This window comes from Adelges cooleyi, unplaced genomic scaffold (genome assembly GCF_023614345.1).
Source record: "Adelges cooleyi isolate 19-005CV unplaced genomic scaffold, UGA_ACOO_1.1 ACOO_flye_CR_arks_rails_tigmint_CR_PRNA_108, whole genome shotgun sequence".
Classification (NCBI taxonomy): domain Eukaryota; kingdom Metazoa; phylum Arthropoda; class Insecta; order Hemiptera; family Adelgidae; genus Adelges; species Adelges cooleyi.
The window spans coordinates 13,903,374-13,925,953 of record NW_026095761.1 but is presented as its reverse complement, the minus strand read 5'-3'; the positions used below and the strand labels follow the sequence as shown (position 1 = coordinate 13,925,953).

At 33.8% G+C, this 22,580-nt stretch overlaps 1 protein-coding gene across 6 annotated transcripts in view; it reads left to right on the top strand.

The window, feature by feature from the left end:
- The window catches only part of LOC126847469 (uncharacterized), a 171,100-nt gene that overhangs the window by 111,211 nt on the left and 37,309 nt on the right, over window positions 1-22,580 (top strand). For all 6 annotated transcript variants that reach the window (XR_007687070.1, XM_050587725.1, XM_050587721.1 and 3 more), the window contains exons 6-7: window positions 17,459-17,577; window positions 21,540-21,972. Coding sequence is in view for 5 of the 6 variants with exons in the window: in XM_050587725.1 (XP_050443682.1) it covers window positions 17,459-17,577; window positions 21,540-21,972 (552 nt within the window). In the remaining variant the exon portion in view is untranslated. The remainder of the gene's footprint in view (window positions 1-17,458; window positions 17,578-21,539; window positions 21,973-22,580) is intronic.

Sequence of the window (22,580 nt, the reverse complement as noted above, 5' to 3'; positions counted from 1 at the left end):
CATTGATGTAGCCTTGTGAACTTTCAAGGTTAGACTCTGTATATTTTTTATTTGTTCCTGGGAAGAATAACTCGGCTTAAAAAGAAATGTGTTTTAAACTTTTTTTTGTTAGTGTGTAAAATGATTGTACTATTCAAAAATTGATTTATGACTATTTTTTTTTATTTAACGAGAAATATTTGTGAATTTATTTAATCCTGTTTTATGCCCGAGGTCCGGTTTTTCAGTACTTTATTCGTCTGGTGGATAACTACCTACACAATTTAACTTTAAATGGGTACTTTAACCTCTAGATATTTTATTTGCAGCCTTTCACATCTCATCCGACGGTTACATAGCTGCTGCGTTTAGTTGTAAACGGTAAATTAAATTGTATTAAACGGACCTTGTCGATTGTGTGGTACAGACTTTGTCAATTGTAATTGGATGTGAAAATTGGTGTTAAAACTATTGAAAAATGTTCAAAAATTTAAAGTATTTTACTAACAGCACTACAAAATTAAAGTACCTTAATTAAATGTTAACATTTCTTTCATTTCCACACAAAATACATCCCTGTAAATATTATACACCGCTAGTAGTTCAATAAAAGTAGTTTGATGTTTTATCAAAGTACCTAATTAGATCTAAGCACAATATAATATTGTGACTGTTGGAAGATACTTAAAAAACGTTTACTGTTATCACTATTATGATATTCTTTTCTTATGCTAAAATACTACTGAAAAACCGAGGCTTGACAAAATGAATGGCTAACAGTAAATATAGTTAAAAACCACTAACAATTTTCGATAATAATATTATTCTACTAAAAGACCACTGTGAGAGCTTGTTGAAGCAATCAATGAAGGGCACTTAAGAATGGGCGGAGATTTGGGATAAGGGGGGGGGCTTCTGATTCTAAAAACCTTAAAACTTAAAACTAATACTAAATTTACTTTTATTTCAACAAATTTCTCGCTAAAAATGAAATGTAGGTATAATGAAATGGGCTAATTTTAAGTTTTACGGTTTTTTATAGTCCAAACCTTCCCAAATATTTGCCCTTGCACTTAAGCAAGGATGAAAATGATGATCACTCCGTATAATTGCCACAAGTTGTTTGTACAGGGTTCTTATTTTTAATATTGCTGTTGCATTAACCTGTATATTATAGTTTAATGCTAAACGCAAATATTTGAGTTCTAATAATTTCATATTTATATACATTTAAAATGTATTTTTTTTTTTTTAATGAGAACAAATTTAGTTCCTTATGAAATGGTTAAAATAGGAACACAACCGATTTCTAGTTGGAATAACTAAATAAATAGTTGGCTCAACTAAACATTCATCTGACCGAACTAACATGTATAGTTGCTTTAACTATACATTTTGTTTGCCCGACTATTTATTTAGTTATTTCTAACTAAAATATCAATATATTAACCATAGTTTTAGTTGGACCGATTATGTATTTTTTTACAATGTAATAGTTTGACAACACCTTTAAACTATGTGGTACATATCTCGAAAAAAATCGATTAAACAATTGTTGTAACAATCTGGTAAATATTTTAATGTAGATAATATTTTTTTGCCATTTTAAAGAATATACAGGGTTTCCCATTTTAAAATACTAATCCAATCAAAAAGTTGTTTATTAAACGATTTTTTAGAGTACGAGGGAGGACGTTAAGAAAACAAAAAATATGGTCCAAAATTCAAAATGGCTGACTTACGGTCAAAATCGGTTATTTTTTTTTAAATGGAAACCGTGTACTTTTTGTTTGCCAAACAAATGTTCTTATCAAAACTAACAACTTTTGTAGGAACATTTTTCCGGTAAAACCCATCATTTGTGAGTTGAGTCTCTTGAGCTATTTTTAGTTTTGTTATTTTATTTTGACGCATATGGTAACCGTGTCATGTGTGGTAACCTTGGTTTGTTTGGTAACCATGGTATTTTTAGTAACCTTGGTATGTGTATTAAGAGGATTTAGAGTCTTTAAACCATGGTTACCACACATACCAACGTTATTAAAATTACCATGGTTACCACACATACCAAGGTTACTACACATGACACGGTTAACATATACATCAAAATAAAATAAGAAAACTAAAAATAGCTTGAGAGACAACTCACAAATTATGGGTTTTACCGAAAAAATTGGCCAACAAAAGTTGTTAGTTTTGATAAGAACATTTGTTTGGTGAACAAAAAATACACAGTTTCAATTTTAAAAAAAAAAAAACATGTTTTTGACCGTAAGTCAGCCATTTTGAATTTTTGAACAATATATTTTTTTTCTTACGTACCCTTCTTTTGTACTCTAAAAAAAGTCTCTAAAAAACAACTTTTTGATTGGATCAGTGTTTTTGGAGAAAAATCGATTAGAAATTTTGAATGGGACACCCTGTATAGTATTTCCGGCCTTACCCATGTGTGTTTGCGCGATAAAATGCCTTTTGTAATATTTGTATAGTTTAAACGTATTACTAAATTTGAATTGAACGGCTTGCGTTTTTCAGAATACCAAGTGGATCAGTTCGTCAGGGAATCGTCTGCGATACGCGCCGCCTTTACTTCGGGTAATAGGTCATTGACCCCATACAACTTTTAACCAGTTTATATAAGTCTTATAATAATAATTACCCGATAATTGCTATTGTTGTTCAAACGGACATAAAGTAGTTTAAAAAATTGCTTTTAAAAAACCATCTCGACATACTTTTTTCGTTATACGAACGGTGTCCAGTCGGTTGACACGACCGAACAAAAGTAGAATAAAATAAGATGTTCAAATCGTAAATAACCGATTTAAACAACACAATTTTTTTGTAGGTCGACATAAAAAAAGATATATCTCATTGTCAGTAAATCATAGCAGTTCTCAAAATAATCACACATGTCGACCAAAGACAAGCATGATAATTATATCAGAAAACGGTGCACACAGTTTTACTACACAACACAGTTGAGCAACTAATATTAGGGTAGACTGAAGAAACCTAGCCAAATGTTTTTGAATAGAACAGAATAGAATAGAAGATTTAAACTCTAATTGCGGAAACCAAGAGCGCTACTACTTTTGGCATTTTTTATATTTTTGAAAGCCCGACGTCGAGATTTACCATTGAAACATTATCGAACGGCCGAAAACATAGTCTAGAACTTTTTATTTTTTTTACACATTAATGTTAATGGTGACCTATTTTCGGTAAACGATGCTTTTTATGTCCTGTCGTTTCTCTTTCAATAGGCGTGCCAATAGTAAAGGTTAGGTGTACGTGTACTTTTACCCGTTGAGAACATTTTGGGTACTTATTTATTTTCCTTTTTAATTTCGTGCCGACGTCCAGACGCAGATACAATACGGTTGTTGGCAACAAAAAAAATAAAAGAAACAATAAAGACCAACTCAAGACGTGCGAGCATCCATTGCTGCGAGCACAAGACGTTTTAGGAGATGGTATCTTTCGGTCAGTGCATTGTTTAATCCCAAGCTTTAAATCTATTTTTTTTTTCTTCTGCTCTATCAGTTTTATTTTCCTCGGTAAATGTTAATAAAGATAGATGACACCTACTAATTTAGTTTTATTTACCAAAAGTCTAATTAAAAATGTAGTATGAAAATTTTTTTTTTTAACAAACATTAAAACCAAGGATTAAAAACGTTACAAGGTTGTATTTTTCCTGAACGTTACTGGATGTTCCACCCGGAAACGGAAAAATGTAATTAATTTCACTTCCGTTAGGTTTGACTAAACGTTATGAAACGTTTTCATCGAGAAAGTAGGCTAGTGACAGAGTTGGGCATTTTTTAAGTTAAAAGATGAACCTACTTGTATTCAGCCATGGCATAAAGTGAACCTAGGAAATTATTTTTGTACAATTTAACAATATTATCTGTGGTTTAGTTTAACTTAAACACTTAAAAAGGACCGAAGTCTACGCGTTTATAATAGTTATTTGGCGTTAGCCTAATTTCTCAATAAATAATAGCATTTAAACTGAAAAAAAACTGCCTAGAACATGTTTTTGTAACATAACAATTGTTGTTTAAAAAACTAATAGAGATAACAGATTTATAAATAAGACACTTATATTGAGCCCCCCCCCCTTAAAACTACTTGATTAATGAAATTAATTACATATGATCCTAAGCAATCCAGGATTACAAAAATAAATATTAGCTTTAGGGCTCAAGTAAAATTACTCGTATTCCAAGTGTGGTTAAAATGTTAAATATTTATTATAAAATATAAAAAAAAATACTAACTATGATTGGGGATAACTATAGTTCCCCAATAGCATAATTACTTACTTGCTTACTAGTCGCCTATACTATAATAAAGCTAAAGATGATATTATGTATAGGTGAAATACTAGAGTGGAAAATGATTATACTGTTTCTCAATGACACAATCCTACTGTAAGTCACAAAAAGTCACAACGATATTAATAATGCGAATAAACTTGGTCGACATTTTGTTTGGGTCGTTTAAAAATATTAATTATTCAAATCAATTAAAAACGTTGACTGAACACGGACTGTTCTACTATGCGAGTACTGTGTGTAATGAATAGCGTTTGAGATACTAAATATTTAATTTAAAAAAAAAAACTGAAAATTTGAAATTTAAATTTGTATATTTTAACAAACTTGAACGGTTTTAATTAGTTTTTTTTAGTTTTCTTTGCGGTATAAGCGACCCGGCAATTATAATAATTCTATATAAGTTCACAGCCACCGCTCGAACTCACCAGGTCAAACTTCTTATTGTATCTATTATTATTTTCTTGGGAAGTTAATACTTCCAATCCGATGAGATTGTTACTACGTTTACAAAGTTTGAGGGTGGTAGATTTTACTGTAATGCGCTTTTCGGTGCTTTCTGGCGCCATCAACACATGTGCCGAACAATAATAATAACAATTAAATTTTATCGCATACTCGGCGCAGGTATCTTCTCTCATAATATTATTTAGACATATTATTATATATTGTATTATTATAACAATTCCATTAGCAGGGAAATAATAATAATACCGTTACTATTTACGACCAAAGTGAATATGATATTCTCCTTGCAGCGCTATCATTATTGCGATGTGAGAAAATAATATTCTGTAGTATATACAGGGTGGTCCAACTAACGTAAGACACTCGTTTTCTCTGAAAATATGAATATTTTGAAAACAATTTTATGAATTTTGTTTTTAAATGGCAACATATGTTTTTATTTACATACATTTGTAGACAAAAATTTTAAAAATATGTTAGCGTTTGAGTTGTTAATTTTCATTTATTTGTTCATTTGTTATGACTTTATAAACATTTGATTTTTTGACTGTATTTCTTAATATTTTCAATCGTTACTAAAAATATTTTGCCGTGTTACCGTACTCTAAATCATAATCAGATATAATAAATAACCTATAGTTAAGAACCGTTCGTCTATCATTATTTCAAAATCTTTTATAGTGACTTCCTAGCTGTTGTTAGAATGTTATCGCCGATTGGACAATGCGGACATAAATATGAACTTTATGTGCTACCTTCTTTGGAAAACCGAAGAAATATGGTAATAATTAAGAGGAAATGTAGTATCTTTACAAAGTCGTAGCTAATGAACAGGTAAATGAAAATAAAAAATTCACATGCTAACATATTTTTAAACTTTTGGTCTACAAATTTAATTGTAATTAAAAACATATGTTGCCGTTTAAAAAGATCAAAAATCCCCCTTTTGGACTTATAAGGATTGGTGATAACAGTTATCAAAAATATTGAAAAATGCAGTACAATATATACCTAAAAGTTTAGGAAAACAAATTCTCAAAATATTCATATTTTCATAGCTACAATAATATTCACATAGATTTGGTCAGCTTTTTTGTCAGCAAAGTCTGTCGAATCAATGAAGAACCTAGTTACTATTATGATACAGGCAGTAGGGCCTCTTAGGCGTCTAGTTTGGATGCGTTTGTCGGTTTTGGAGTTAAGCGGCCCACCTACACCTATGTAGATATACATATTATTTATTTATATACACACTTGGAAAACTTTTAAGCCGTCTGCACACAGTCTTTTGTTGACGGGCCATGGCGGGTGAGTTCGTGCGGTAACTTAACTCTTCGTTTGAGAAGAAACCACTCGAATATACTTTGGAAGCAAAGGGGTTGGGGAAGTTTCGAAGGAATTATTTTAAGGCGCGTAACGTTGTCGAACGCGTTGCTTCTTAAACGAAACGGCGGCGGCGGGCAGAGTCGAGAAAATATTTTGCAAAGTTGGGGCTTTTAAAGTTACAATATCATAGACCGTGTCTATATTATATGTGTATAATAATATAAACGCAATAACAGGCGATGCGTGTCGAGGGAGAAACCATATTTACCGGCGGAATTATTCATCTCGGCCTGGCCGCCTTTTGTTTCGCATTTGCGCCCTTTGCCGTTTTCACGCCATTAGAGTAATAAAATGTAATGTAACATTGAATAGGTTCTTTGCCGGCAATTTGGCACGCCTTCGGTATGTGTGGTTTCCGTTTTTTTTTTTTGCACTTTTCACAATGAAACGCCTAACCTACTCCGGTCGTCCAAAAGAGTCCAAACGATTTTTCCCTATTGATTTCACACGGCCAGCTACAACCGAAATCAAAAGCCCTAAAAATGGTACATAAAACAAACTTATATAATATATAAGATATAATTTATCGAATAGTACTTTATAAAAGTATATCATAAGTAATAACGACAGGTACAAAGAGTGCATAAGTGGGTCAACTGAGTTTTTTAATTTTATTTTATGTATTCTCAATTATCTATTTCCTATCTATTATAGATGTGTAGGTATCGTAGTCTATTACTTATGAATAAAAATAAATATATACATTTATATAATATACATACATGGTTCTACTGGTATTGACTGGCCAAACATTAAAAACTCATATTATAAGATGTAACGATATAATACTGATCTTCATGAATTGTTATATTTTCTTATTTTTTTATTTTTGTTTCACATACCTAAACGAATAGAATAATCAAATGAGGTTGTCACAAATATGTACCTCGGTGCTATTTAATTATAATATGACACGTACTTATTGTGCTACTAAAGTGTACTTACTGTATATTTTTCTTAAAACAAAACTTATCTTTTAAAAAAAGAATAAAAAACATTTTTTCTTTTTAATTTGAACAATAATACAGACCGGAAACTTGTTATTCGTTTTTTTTCATAAACCCAAGTGTATATTTTTTTTTATTGTATTTTTTTTTCGAACAAAATATCGCAAGTATTATCACGAACAATTCGGAACATAAATGTTGTGTTAAATTAAATTATCAACCGTCTCAGCGTTATTCTATTGGCATTGCTAACCACGTCAAACCTTTGGTTTCCTGTTTTCTCGTTGTGATCTTGTACGTGCCGATGTTATTAATACATAACAATCGAATCAGCGACGATGCATTTGTAGCTGTTATTAAATTCCATCGGCTTTTTATTTGACAAAAAGGCGTAGTTTGTTTAGTATTGAACGAATACTGTACGTTTTTATACATAATAAATATTAGGTATGTCTAATTTGTAATGTACAAATAATAAGTCAATTAGGAAGAATATATATATTTTTTTCAATAAAAAATATCCAACAATTTTTAACACAATTAAAAAAACACTAAATTGATTTTTAGAAAAATAGAAAAATCACACTTTTGTTCTATATTATCATTAAGTAGTGTTGTTCATTCTTATTGGTATCTGGTAGGGAACCGTATATAAGAAAACAGCAAATGAAAAACATTTCAACAAGAGCGGACACAACGTACGGTGTATTTTGTATCTTAAAATTATGACACAAAATACAAAAAAGTGTGTAAAATACTTACAAGTTGTATTTTATACACTGCCCATCCTTATATGTGTTGACATCACTGTTTAAAACTATAACAGTCATTTATAGTTGCCTTCACTTCATAAAAGTGCATAATATGTGCATCGTGGTTATTTATATTGAAATCATTTTAGGCGGTTATTTGTAAGGTTTTTTCTATGTTAACTGTACTTATACAGTTGTGAACTGTAACACTTTTAATGAGAATTTTTTTTAAACAAATTTTTACTTCTTCTAACAAGCACGTGACGGCGGTCAGGGAGGCGTGAGTGGTCTGATGTGGGGTTGTTGTATCATCATTATAATTTTGTCGTTTATGACGAGTCAGCTATGTGTGTGCCATTTCCTTCCGGTTTGACGCGCCTCAAAAGACAGCGGGGGGACTTTTGGCGAAGGAGCACAGTTTAATAGAAAGGGTAGGGTGTTGTGTGGAAGGAAAGTGGGCACTAGTAGAGAGCATCGTTCGACGGTTTGCGCTGTTCCTTTTTCCACGTCGCGTTCACACGCCAACGACGCCACGTTGAGTTTTTTAATATTCATTTTTTTTTCTCTTTTTTTTTTTTATTCCAAAGAACAATTTCACGAGCCGGTGCATCTTTCCGGACTGCGGAACAACGTTTACAAAAAAAAAAAAAAAAGTAATGCAAATCGAACCGAGCAAAAAAGGGTGCGCGCGGCAGTCGGTCGGTTAACGCTATATAATATAGCTTACATATTGTACATGCTCTTTGCCATTGTCAATTTTCCGGGAAATTTCCCTTTAAGTTTCACACGTGACGTGTCGTCGTCAGTTCCGCGTTTACCCGTTCAAAAAAACCTTTGGTATTACTGGTATATTTAATTTTCCATGCACAACAAGTGCCTTGGGGCAGCAGCAGAAGAGTACAATAATTAAGATGACGCTATAAAATATACTTGATCCGTAGGGGGGGGGGTGGGACCGAACTCTTCAATATTTCTCTTAGAACTCTCCAAGAGTTACAGTAACTCTTTACAAAAGTTCTGTTTGGATAGCATATAATATAGCAGCACATGTAAGTCGAACCGTTCGCTTCTTGTTACGCGAGGTGTTTTGAATATTTTATAAAATCAAGAAATTCAACACTTTAAACGAAAAAATAATAATATTGTCTTACAAGTCATGTTTTTGTAAACCTTTAAGTCTAGCCCAAGACATCCATGACGTTAGTATGCTGATTGCGTGCCAATCGTTTCGAATTACCGGTTTTTTTTTTTGTATAATACCGTAAACGTGCACTCGCAATGACGCCATGTTGGAGAAAAATAAAGAGGAATCTATAGGGAAAAGACAAAACGACAACTCGAAAGAGATTAAAAAATGATTAATGCACTTGGAAATTCGATATGTCTTTGTTGTTGTACGGTTAAGGTTGAACTTGTGTTGTGAAAATAAATTAAATAAATAAAAATACAGTACAGTTCGAACTAAGCCTAATTACACATTAGCATATAGTGGTTCGTAAGTTGGGTATTCAATTCGAAAGTGACTTAGTCAATTTCCAACGCTTTGAACGCTCTGTGTGTACTATTATATACTATTATTATTAAATTATATATGCTATTCTGTAGTGTAACCTAGAGTCTAAATCAGTACAGATTAAACCAGTAGATCAAGTAAATCAAGTTCTGTCTATACCAATACAGTGTTAACCAAGTACGGTCTAATTGTAAGTACAGTTCAAATCAAGCACAGTAAGAAATACATTACCAAAGTGCTGGTGCAGTATTCGCACCACAGATTCGCTGATCATAGACCCAAAATAGGTTCCAAATCCCAAGATTTTTCGTTTTCTCCTTTATAAAAAAAAATGTTGACTACAAGCTCTTTTTTTTACACATATTATAGGTATATGTTAGACCTATCTTTACATTGATTTTCAGCTCTTAGGTACTAAAATTGCGCACACGATTTAGAACCTCTATGCCACTCGAGTAAATTGGCCCAAAGGAAAAAAAGTTATGACATTTACACACTCACACACCATTGTAAATATAAAAAAATAATCAAAAAAAAAGGTCCTTAGATTGGTTGTAAGTTATTATTTTCACCGTTCGTTTAAATCTACTATATCTATATATTAATAATAACATTTACTTTAGTATTTAATAATATTTATTTAAATTTTACTACATTAGGAGTCGTCAGCAAGGAAATCTTTTAGCAATGTATAAAAATTATTGTTAGTATATGTGAATATTTATTTTACACTCCAATAACAATATGTTATTTCCCATTGACAGCAAAGCAAGTATAACCCCCACTTGCCGCACCATTTTCTCTCAGTAACTATATATATATATACACTGATTTCCAGTCAATACTCTCGAATGAAAAACGTCGGATTTAAAGAGAGAGAAAAAAAGAGAAAAAACGTTTCCCTGGCGACGAGAAATCCTCTTTGCGGGCGAACAAATTAAAATATTGAAATCTCTTTTTCCGTATTCATACATTTTTTTTACTTTTATTTTATTTATTTGTCACCCAATTGGAAAAAAGGACAAACTTTTATGATTGCAAAATATAATATAATAATATGAAAAATTCCGCCATAAAGAACGCGCGTTGTGTCGCGAGGAAATTATTATTGAAACTATTTTTCTCTGTTGAATAAAAGTAAAAAAATAATTCTGCAAGTGGAAAATCTGCGTTAACACTCTATCGGATTCAACGTCGAATATATTATAATATATATTTTAAAATTGATTTTTTTTTTGTAACCAGACAAACACATATGGAACAAAACAAAAAAATAAAACATCCAGAGTACATTTTTTAAATCCTTAAATAAAATAAAATACATACATTAGCACTTCAACGCTGAATTATTAACGGTGGAATTGTGTTATTTTTTTCTTAATATTAATATGTATAATGGATATTGTAAACACAGTGCCCAAAATTCATAAAGTGTTTCGGAATTTAGAAGAGACAAAAATTAATCAAATTCTAATAAAGAAAGTGTGCAATTATTGCAACTGGAATAAAGTAAAAAAAAAGTGATGACTGATAGTAACAAAAAAAATTTACTATAGCCAAAGAAAGTTTTTTTAAATATTGCTAAATACAAGTTTTATATAAAACAAATTATTACAAATTGAAAAAAAATGTCTAAATTATATTTAATTTATTTAATTTACTTTTTTACAAGACAAAAAAGTAGAATAATAATAAAAATTGAAATATTTCATGAAATTGCAAACAAACAAAAAACCCAATCAAAATAGTGTTTTAAATGTAACATCGTTTAACACAATATAATAGTAATTCATGTTAACGCAATATAATTGTATGTAAATAACAGTTTTTTAATTGTATTCCCAAGACATAACATAACTCTGTTTAATGTAATTTTCTTGTATCTCTCCAGTGCGTTTTTCTCATAAACTGCACCTTTGACAGCATTCAAGCCATATAATATGCAAACGTACATAATATGTCTTAAGTCTTTTTTTTTAATTTTTGCACTTTATGTTTCCAATGTCGATTGCTAAACGAAACGGTATACTGTAAAGATTCTATTAGTAATCAGCAGTGTGATCGAAATGGGGGGGATACCATCCTTTTTTAGTTAGTATTTTCCACCCCCACCCTCTTATTTTGTTGAAAGCTATCCACCCCTATTGGATTTTTAAAAGTTCATTGTTTTACAATATTTGTAGTTCTTATAAACCATGGCGATGTCAACTATGTTTTTTTTTTAGAAAAATGTCTTATTTTATAAACATATCCTTCCATGAGACTACTTGAAGAATTTAAGGTCTTCTTTGTACAACAACTATTTCATAGGAATGCCCTATATTTCACGCACAACAAATTAAATTCAATCAACTTTAAATTAATGTATTTTAATATACGACAAACAAATACCTCCGAAATTCCTTTTATCTATTAAAGGCTATCCAATGTTTTTCACGAGTATACCTAATGAATTAAGTCCCAATTTGTATTGTTATTAGCTGTCAGTCGGATATCCTATATTAAAATATATAAAAAAATGATAAAAATTTAGTTGAGCTATAACATAAACGACTTATAGTCTTTGTGGTGTATGTGATGCGGTTTAAATTTTAAATTTCATATTTTCTTATTTATTTGTCTACATATTATTTTATAACCGCATTAGGTATTTTTGTTAGTACTTCAGTTTCATCAGTATCTTCAGTTTATCTTTTGTGGTGAGTTGACCAGTTATTTGTATTTTTAATCTTGTAATTAACATGTATATTTAGAGATAATAGATTAGAGATAAGAGATATTAGATACTAGATTAAAGAAAATATATTAGAAATAATAGATTAGAGATAAAAAAAAATAAAGATAAGAGATTAGAGCTAAAATAGAGATAATGTATTAGAGACCAAAAAGTTCCAGGGTCTATACACAAAGACATATACATGTGTCCGGTTGTAGTGTGGATACTCGTTAGTTTTATTGTTAAAATATTTTATTCTACGACGGCCAAAAAAAATGGATTATTATTATTGCTACATTTATAATTAATATTGTAATCGATGACTTGTCACAAGTGTAACCCGTTCCTTTTTTACAACATCACGTAGCCGCCATTAGATGTGTGGAAAACGGGTCACGCGGGTCCATTGTTGGACTTTGACGGTAAAATGATTGCGCCTAGACCATACCGTTACACTATGGTCTATACTGTATACACCCAAAAAAAAGGATTTTACACTGTGAAACGGTCCAACGTCAATTTCTCGGCCACCATAAAAAATGCGGTACAAGTCATTTGTATTCGATTCCGGTTGACCCCGTGCGGTAAATATGTATAAAAGTCGGTTCGCCTGTTATTTATTGAAAATAACGCGTTTAGGCCTCCATAAATTTGCCATTTTCCATATATTTTTGCTACCGTCGCGGCTCAAATAAAATGTATATATTTTTTTTCACAAACATCGCCCTACATGTGGTAATCCTACATTAATAAAAAAAAAAATCTACACAAACAATAGTGTGAACGACAACAACATTAGGAGCCGTCGGACCATGTTATGATTGTATAAAATGCACAATATATACACACACACACACTGAGGGGATAAAGTAATGATGTATTCATAACGTCGGCAGAACACGGAGAAGGCACCGCGGTAGAAAAACTATCAATCATATACACGCCATATATAAGTACACATGAACTTTATGGTATAAAGTATTGAATATCTGAGACACTAATGGGATACTATACTATGGATACAGTCAATCGCGGGCCACGTGAATGGCAAACGTTTAACTGTTGTTTCCCGTACACATTTGTTTTCAAGCACTCATAAATAAATACAGTTTTCCAAAAAAAATGGAAAAACGATAAGTATTGGTTAGGTTATTTTCCATCGCCCCTGACAAGCGCACAAGGTAAAAAAATATAACAGCCCAAACTCCGTTGGATTGATAGCGCATATTTTTATGTACAGCAAACCAATACATCAGGTTTTCTCGGTTTAGCCGTTGCTTCACTTCTGCAAAACGTCAAACATTTTTCCAGCTTTGTTTCTTACCAATTTTAAATATTCAAGGTTAGCCGCCTGTCTCGCACAAAATGTATTCAAATGTCTGATTCGAATTTCATTACATACTATTACTCTTACTCAACTCGCTGTGTTCATAATTCATCGTGTTCGAATTCACAATTCTACACACCAACACGATAGAAGAAAAACTATTACAAAGATGCAATTTTAATAGTCTGTAATTTGAAATTTAATTTAAAAACAGTATAAAAATTAATAAACATTGAATCAACACAAGTTGTAATATAACTCACAAAGAAATGTATCAATATCAATTTATTATTTTTTTTTTATCCCCGGGCATTACTTCCGTTTAATTTCATGTACTATATAATATATGTACTTGAAAACTGAGAGTAATTGAAAGCATATTATTTTACTTTGTGTTTACACATCGTTGCTACAGCTCAGTGGTGTTTATTAAATATTTATTTAACGTTGTGAGTAGTTATTTTTTGTAGAAAGTACACTATTACATCAGCTATATTAGTGTATAGGTTGGAACTTTGAACTTCAAAACAGATTCCTATTATTAAAGTTGCTCCCGTGTTAAACTCGCCCGTTTTATCCGTCGTTTAATGTAAAATTATATAGGTCCACCGAACCGTTTTATAATAATAATATATACCCTGACTAGGTTCAAGCATGGCGGTGAGGTTTTTCCTACGGTATTATCTATCTATATTATATTATTATAATAATATGCATCGACCCGAGTCAAATATATATATAACTTGTTTCAAAGTTCAAACGATAGTGGTAGCAGTATAAATAATTACCGGATCGCTGAAAATATATAAACTAGCTTTGGGGGACAGACGCTAAAGTGCCGGACAGATGGTGACGGGGGGGGGGGGTTAACGAAGACATCGAGAACATTTGCATTTTATATAACATCAAAGAAGACCACGGAGATAGAGAGAGCAGCGACCCGTTATAAATAAATAACGGGGTAAACCGCACTTGTACACACACTTTGTTTTAATATCGCCGCCGGGCAAAGTTTTAAAAGTTATGCGTTTCATTAAATTTCACCGTGGACCGTGCCGACCGCAGGCTGCTGTTTACAGCACTCGGAATGCCCCCCCTCAAAATGATGGTACCGCCAAAGTTTTCAAAAAAAAAAAAAATACTATACATACACGAGGAGATAGGTAATAATAATAATAATAAAAAAAAAGCCACTTTTAAAGAGGGAAAAAAATATATACAACAGCGTGACCTGACGTCGTAATCGTAATAATAATAAACCCTATATTATTATAGTGTGCACGGTGTAAGTATTATGAGTATGGCCGGGGACGTCTTGGCTTGATTATATTCACCATTCTGCTCCCTGCCTCCCTTCCTTTATTCCAAGCCCAAAGTACTTGAGAATATATTAAAGTATCACTACTGTTTTTTTTTTAATATGGTTACCAGAATAAGCGACATCTATACGTAGGTAATATTACCTATGGTTTAAGAAGAAGACCTAACCTATTGGTCTATAATGAACCGTGTCGTTCGGCTGCCGTGTAAATCGGATTTTCTCGCTAATGAGTTAAAAGGAAATTTGTGTTGTTCCTGTTTTTTTTTACAACATCCATCACTCCCTCGGGGTAATGTCCCCGAGGGAGAGCGTAACTGTTTAAGGCTCAAAAGAAAATTACAAAATACATAATATTTAAACTTTACCATACTCGTTTAATGGCTGCCTAACTGGCCGTTTAGTTACAACACAACAGTACAAAACAAAAAATAATCTATGAAATCATGTCCGGCATGTTGAACTTAACATCAGAAATGAACAGTGTAGCCACAAATCACAGAAAATTAAAAAAAAATATCTGCGTTTTGGTATCACTGCCTTTTTCTCAATACGTCTGATCGTTTTTTTTGTTTGATAAACTCTAAGAGTTAAGATTGCCTTCTGTTTATTATGTAGTTATAATCCGTCCGTTTGATCACAGAATAAATAAAGTCAGATGTAAATAAACTTTAATAATCTCAAATCAGTGTGACCAAACATTTTTTTTTTTAAAAACAGTCGTTCTCTTCTACAGTGTAGTTAAATAAAACTTTATCATGCATCTATATTGTTACCGCTATAAACTATTTGTTATCAGTAATTCTTATCAGTTTACGTTATTATTGCAAAATAATTTGTACAATATGGTGGCCACTATAATTTAAACCAATGAAAAATCGTTATTTGACAATATATAATATCTGAGTTTATGTAATCTGTGGTAAGATCTTGGTGCTTCTTTGACTACGACAGTCAAACCGGTGTAGATAAGACATGTGAAATGTGTCTATGTTTCCTTTGGGGGTTCATTTGGAGCTGTCAACGCGCCGTTTGCAAGTTGAATACATTCTATTATATAAGACAATCGACCCGGGTCGACATTATATACATGTATAGTAATTTCGTTTTGTAATTACAATGTGATATCGTCTCGCGTGTGTGTGTGTGTAGTGTATGCAAATTAAGATTAACGACCAGATAATTACAAAGATGAGACACCGCGCGCCGGAGTGGCTCGTCGAGTCCTCCTCGAGTACACACGAAACGCTTAAGCGCTTTAATGTTGTTACACAAATGTTTTTTAACGAGACGTGTTGAATACAAAAAAAACCGACATAATCCGAGAAGAGTTGTACATCAGAAATGTAAGATAACGCCCCGGCACAAATGACTTAAGCGATTTTTAAGTGCGCCCCCGTCGCTTGTTTGAAAAGATTTACATTCAATCCGTGTCGCGGTTAGGATAACGGTCGGTTCAGAAAAGAAAAAGAAAAAAACAGTAATTGCTTCTCTTTTTTTCTTCGTTCATTTCCTTCTGGTCTTCAGCAATTATTTATGTACACGGCTAATGAGTTATTAGTGAAATCTTATTTCCCCCAATGGCACAATGCACAGACACACGGTAACTGCTGCTGTTGCAAAGCAAAAGACAGTGTACAGTCACAGGGTCGACTTTTTTTTTATGTTGTTTTTATAGGTTTTTCGTCTTATCCTTTTTTTTGGGGGGGGGGAGCCATTATTTTTATACGAACGCTCGTTAAAATCGTTCGAGAAGACATTAAGATCGTTGATTAACGACCGTCTTATAATAATACAAATCGGGTGGAGCTCGACACAAATAATTATTGTAAGTTTTTGACACGAATTCTCATAATTAATTAATCTCATTAAAAAAAACCGACAACGGAAACGGAAATAATAATAATGTCGCCTTTTACGAGCAATCTCTTTTTGTGGCCTTTGTTAGGTACCTGCCATTAATAAGACGCGCGATACATAAGTCTACCTTGGTTTTTTTGGAATTTGTTCAGGCAGAGGGGGATGAAATACACCCCCCTACCCGCCCGAATAGTGATCCTCTACAATTAAACAAAAACACAATAAAATGTATACATATTTTATTTTTGCACCCTACCCTCCACAGGCTTGTGGCTGAGATTTAATGAACAATATCTATACTTTGTTTTGTTAAATTAATACAAATTCGAGTTTACAATTTTTTTTTCTAATCACCACTCATCAATAACCTAACGTCAAAGTAGTAGTGGCAGTATATGAAATTGTATAATTATGCTTCAATAATGAATAAGGAAAACTTATAAAATATTCACTTCTGTCATACTGGTACTGCGATAGACCTTTAATCCTCTTTAAACTTGGAAAACATCTTTCAGGCGTAGCATTCGATACGAGCAGTGTGCAAAATATGCTCAAGAGCTTATTATGAATTTTTTATTTGGACAAAAAACTTTGTCTAACGCATGTAAACCACCAATGGAGTCGACGGTGATGTTTTCAGCTATAAATATACTTGGCTGTCCACATCTTTGACTCTGCGGTCAATTGTAGGGGTGAAGAGGGGCGGTCCTATCCCCCATAACAACCCCTCCCCCCTTGTAAATACAAATGTCGTTTGAAACTACACCGGGGTTGTAGGTGCACAAGGAAAGCAAATTTTCGTTAATTTTACTAATGAAATATTTGTTTAATTTTTTTTGTATTTTCCAGACCTGCGGGAAAGTGTTCGGGAACGCGTCGGCACTGGCCAAACACAAGTTGACACACAGCGACGAAAGGAAGTATGTGTGTAACGTCTGCAGCAAAGCTTTCAAAAGACAAGACCACTTGTGAGTGAACTTTGTGCACATATTATTTTTGTTTTGTACTTACACAAAATTTCCCGTTTTTGTATTTGAAGAAAAACGATTGGCTGTAATAATTATTATCGTATACTTTTTTGTTCACCCACCTACATCACGGTGTATGTACCTACATACTTTGCTGCTATTACCTGCTGCTTTACTTACCGTGCTTTGCTGCCACATATTATTATTATCAATATTGGCCGACCGCAATAATAATAATGTTTTTCGTTCGGTCGATATTTTCAAATTATACCGTTTTGTATAATATATATATTTTTTTTTAAATAAAAAAATACCAACCCTTCCCGCACAACGGTCACGGCCCCTTAACAATAATTTATGTTCGCGTGTAACCTTTTTTTTTCCCCTCCATATATATATATATATATACAATTTATTGTGACCTTTTTCTCCCATCTCTCCCGTCCCTTCCCCTCTCCGGGTCCGGGATACGTTAAACTTACATCGACAAGTATCGGCGGTGGTTTTCATTACTGCGCCCAGGAGTAGGAAATTGAAAACGCACAGCAGCCCTTCGGGATAAGTATAACCGCACAAACATTATATTGCCTAAGTACCGCTATATATATATGTTCGCTCGTATGATAATATATTATTTACGTTAAAACGTTTTTATACTTGCCGACAAGCTGTTTATAAAAAAAAAAATATCTTCGTATAAATTATTATACCGTTGTACTTTGTGAACGGGGCGGGTTAAAAAGAGAGGGGATTTCCGTCGGGGACACCAATAATAATAATAATAATATAAAAAAAATGCGTTTATCGAGAAATAAATTTTGCCCGTAAGAAATACACGAGCCGTCTTCTTCTTATGCTCGTACATGTAAACGGTGTGCGGTATTTCTTATTTATTTCTTGTTTAAATTGGAAAATGTATTCCGGTCACATGCCGTGCTCGTGTCGTCGTCGCCTAAAACGGGAAAAACGGTTTTTTTTTTTTAGCCCCATGTGAATAATCTATGCAAACGGTGGACATTGTCGGTGAAGAGTCGTGGAAGTAATTCACGTACACTGTATCTCTATGTATACACACAATATACAAGATGTACGGTTTTTTCGATTTATTCGGTTGTATATGCGCAAGAGGGCCGAGGAGAGCGCGCTTAAGAGCTGTTGTCGTTAAGACGCCCGTACAAATAATAATAATAAAGAAAAAAAACGTTTCTGCAAACACTCGTAGTTTTTTGATTCGTTTAAATAATTGTTACGTTTGTACGTCTTGGGAAAAAAAAGTCCTGAGCAAATCGAATAACGTCCGAGGCGTGCAAATCTGCTAAACGATGGCACTAATTCAATTGTCGATAAGGACTGTAAAAATGCAGATTTTTAAGATTGCACAAAAAAATGTATCGTACATAATAAAATAAAGTTGGATAACTGTTGTTATGGAGACACAAAATATTTGGTTGAAGGAGGTTAAAGAAAAGAGATTAGAAGGTTAGGAAATGGTCCAGCTGGATGTTGGAGGTGAGTAGGAAGGAGATTAGAGATTAGACGTTAAGAAATGGTCCAGCTGGAGGAGGGGGTGGATAAGAAACTATAGTTGATATGGTTCAGCTGAACGCTGAGATGGAACACAGCTGGATGATGAAGGTGAGGTAAGAGATTAGAGTTAAAAGATGGTCCAGCTGGATGCTGGAGGCGAGAAGGGGGTAGATAAGAGTTTTTAAACGTTTAAAATAAATATTTAACTTTTGCCTCAATGTTTACATAAGTGGTGCAGAAACTTTTAAAAAGTAGTCGGGCAATATTCCAAACGATACGACCACAACCGTAAATTATTGTTAAATATGTTTATGCTTTGAGGTTGACTATTTGAGATGTCACTAAGTTATCCTGTAAACAAAATAAATAGTTTTTCATTTATTCAAAGGTAATTAGCCTATTGTAGAAATTGAATAACGAGACAACTATTGTAACTATTACAAATCGCCTATTACAATAATTATTATTTCGACGAATTTTATAAAAAAACATCTCTTTATCGGAAGTGATTGAACGAAACAAAAACCATCGCAGTAATAACTATTGGTATTTTTTTTTTTTGTAATGATTACTTGAAACTTGCAAATCATGAGCCCACATTTATGTATACCTCCTAACTTAACTAAAATGATAAAATGTAGTGTACTTCTATAACATCTAGTATTTTATTAATAAGCACACTGAACAAGCTAAGAGTTCAATCCGTGATAGTTTTAAGACATTCACATTTAAGACATTGAATTTAAAACAAGTCCATCTGAGCCCCAACATGTGCTATTCCACGTCCAGTATGGTACGGGCAAAATACAAAAGCTTGAACTCTAATTTCACGTTACAGCGGTTCGAATTGAACGAAATGTTGTCGACAAAAAAAGCCAGATAACGCGTAGAAATATAAAAAAAATATATATATAATGTATATAACCCAATTTACCTGACCTAACGTTGTGTGGGCGTTATTCGACGGGCGAACGACTGCAGAAAAATATGAAATTGCGAGATTGCCGCCGTCTCGAAGGGCGCGAATAACAATTGCCGGGCTCTAACTCGATATAATATTTTAAAAGGAACCCTATCGCCCGAAAACCGGCGAAATCCCCAGAGTAGGACATCGGTCTTGGAATACCTGCCTGCCTTTGGAGATAAATAGCGGCGAAAATTGGTTTCTCAATAGCGCCCGGGATAGATAGGTCGACGGCCCGGGATAGACTCGGGATGCGAAGGGGTTTTCCCGGGGTCTCTCCCGATTTATATCGGCTGCGCGACCCCATCAATTGTCAATGATTTAGTTTAGTTTTTTTTTTCGGGGGGGTTTTCCTCGCTCGTTGTTTTTTATTTTCTCCAGCAAAACGTTCTTCGACTCGACCAACGGGATAAGAACGGTGTACACACACAGAGCGTACTACTGACGGGGGTAAATACTAAATTTCCCCTGTCCGGAGAGAGAATCCGGTGCAATAATTTCCATGTTGGAAATACACACGGCCATAAATCTATTAGCGCCACGCCTATCACTATACTATATGTACACACGGCTCGGCCCTTCTCCTCTGTGCCTTTCTGGCTTGTCCGCAGAAACTTTATCCGGGGATTGTTCTTTGAATACAATAGTCGTTAGCGTTTCCGACCGTTGCTCGTGTGCAATGTATATAATAAGCACTGAAAATCCCGCCGTTTCAAATTATATATGTGGGTACGGAGGGAAAGTAATAATAATGAAAAAAAACAACAAAAAAAAACACCAGAGTCCGTGTAGTGCTGCTGTGTTCGGATGTTTGGGTACGGAAAGCAAACAACAACGAGAAGAGAATAAAACAATTACTTTGTTTTTCAGCCGCGATACGGATGAACGGACATTTTGTTTCTTCCGATAATATTCTACAAAAAATAATAATACTTACAATTGTGTTTGCCCTTTGAGCGAATTTCGCAATAACACTGCTATTAGGGCGTAATAATTTATTCTATATAAAAAGATAGTGTAGAGATATTCCGTCAGAATGTTGTTTTACTCATCGTCCGCCCATCGTCTTCTTTGGAATCGAGTAGTACATATTCTACATCGTCGTTTTTTATTTATTGATTTAATCACTTTCAAACGCTTCGCAGCCAATCTGTGTACACTAAACTCCATTTCGGTAATTCTTTACACTGGTCTTGGTTTAGACATGGTGTACTTGATTTGTACTATATACTCGTTTAAACTTTACTAATTTCGACAGTACTAGTTCACACTGTACTTGGATTGCACTGCACTTACTTTATACACTTTATTTACACTCTACTGATTCAGACTGTACTTGGCTTATACAGATTCGCATCGAAGCGTTTGAAAGTGATTGAATCACTTTGAAATTAACACCCTCCCCCCCCCACCTTGCTATGTTAATTTATAATTGATCTGGGTTTGTTTGTTTTGTTTTACTTGCTTACAGAAACGGACACATGCTGACGCACAGACACAAAAAGCCGTTCGAATGCAAAGCGGTTGGTTGCGGTAAGTCGTACTGCGACGCGAGGTCCCTACGCCGGCACACAGAGAACCATCATCACCATCATCACCATCAACCGTCGCCGCCCAACCAAGGCTCGCCGCCCGCGTCGCCGTCCTCGTCCACCGGTTCGGGGTGCATCCAATACGCCCCGGCTCCTTTGGCGTCCCCGCCGACGTCCACCACGACCACGACCACGACCACGGCGTCCGCCAGCAGCACGGTGTCCACCACCACGGTGCAGCAAAAACAACCACAGCCACCGCAACCGCCGCTGCCACCGCCGCAGTCACAGGCACAGGACTCGCCGAGCCAACTGCAAAAGCTGTTAAGCACCGAGCCGCTGTCCAACAGCCCACCGACGACGTCTAGCAAGGTAAGTTTAGAATTTGCTTCTGAGAACTTGATTACTTGTGTTTACAAAAAAAAAGTAGCAAAAATAGCGGTGAAATTCGTAAAGTGCGCAACTGACTTGGCATTCTCTACATTTTTTCGGTTTTGCATTTATTTTATGACTAATTTTTCAAAACGGTAGGTTTTTGACATGGATATCTATCTTATGGCTGAGGGTCATTCTGAAAATTTGTCCATCACGTTTTGTGTCACAGTGCTGATGTTGTTATGGATTATGGAGAAGGATCATGGAGGGATTATGGAGGGATTATGAAGAAGTATGGTGGAGGAGTATGGAGGAGTATGAAGGAGTATTAAGAAATTATGGAAGAGTATAGAAGGATTATGAAGAATTATGAAAGAGGATCATGTTGAGACTATGAAGGAGTAGTATGGAGGAGGCTTATGGAGGTGAGTTAATAGAGATAGTGGATAAGAGATAATATATTAGAGATACTAGATTGCTGGACATATCCATGTATTGATATACGTATCTGCATGAAATGTAAACTTTTCGCACTTCCTAAATGGTCACACCGTATTACACGGTTTGTAAAAATATTGAACATCAAACAAGGTTATAACTGATGT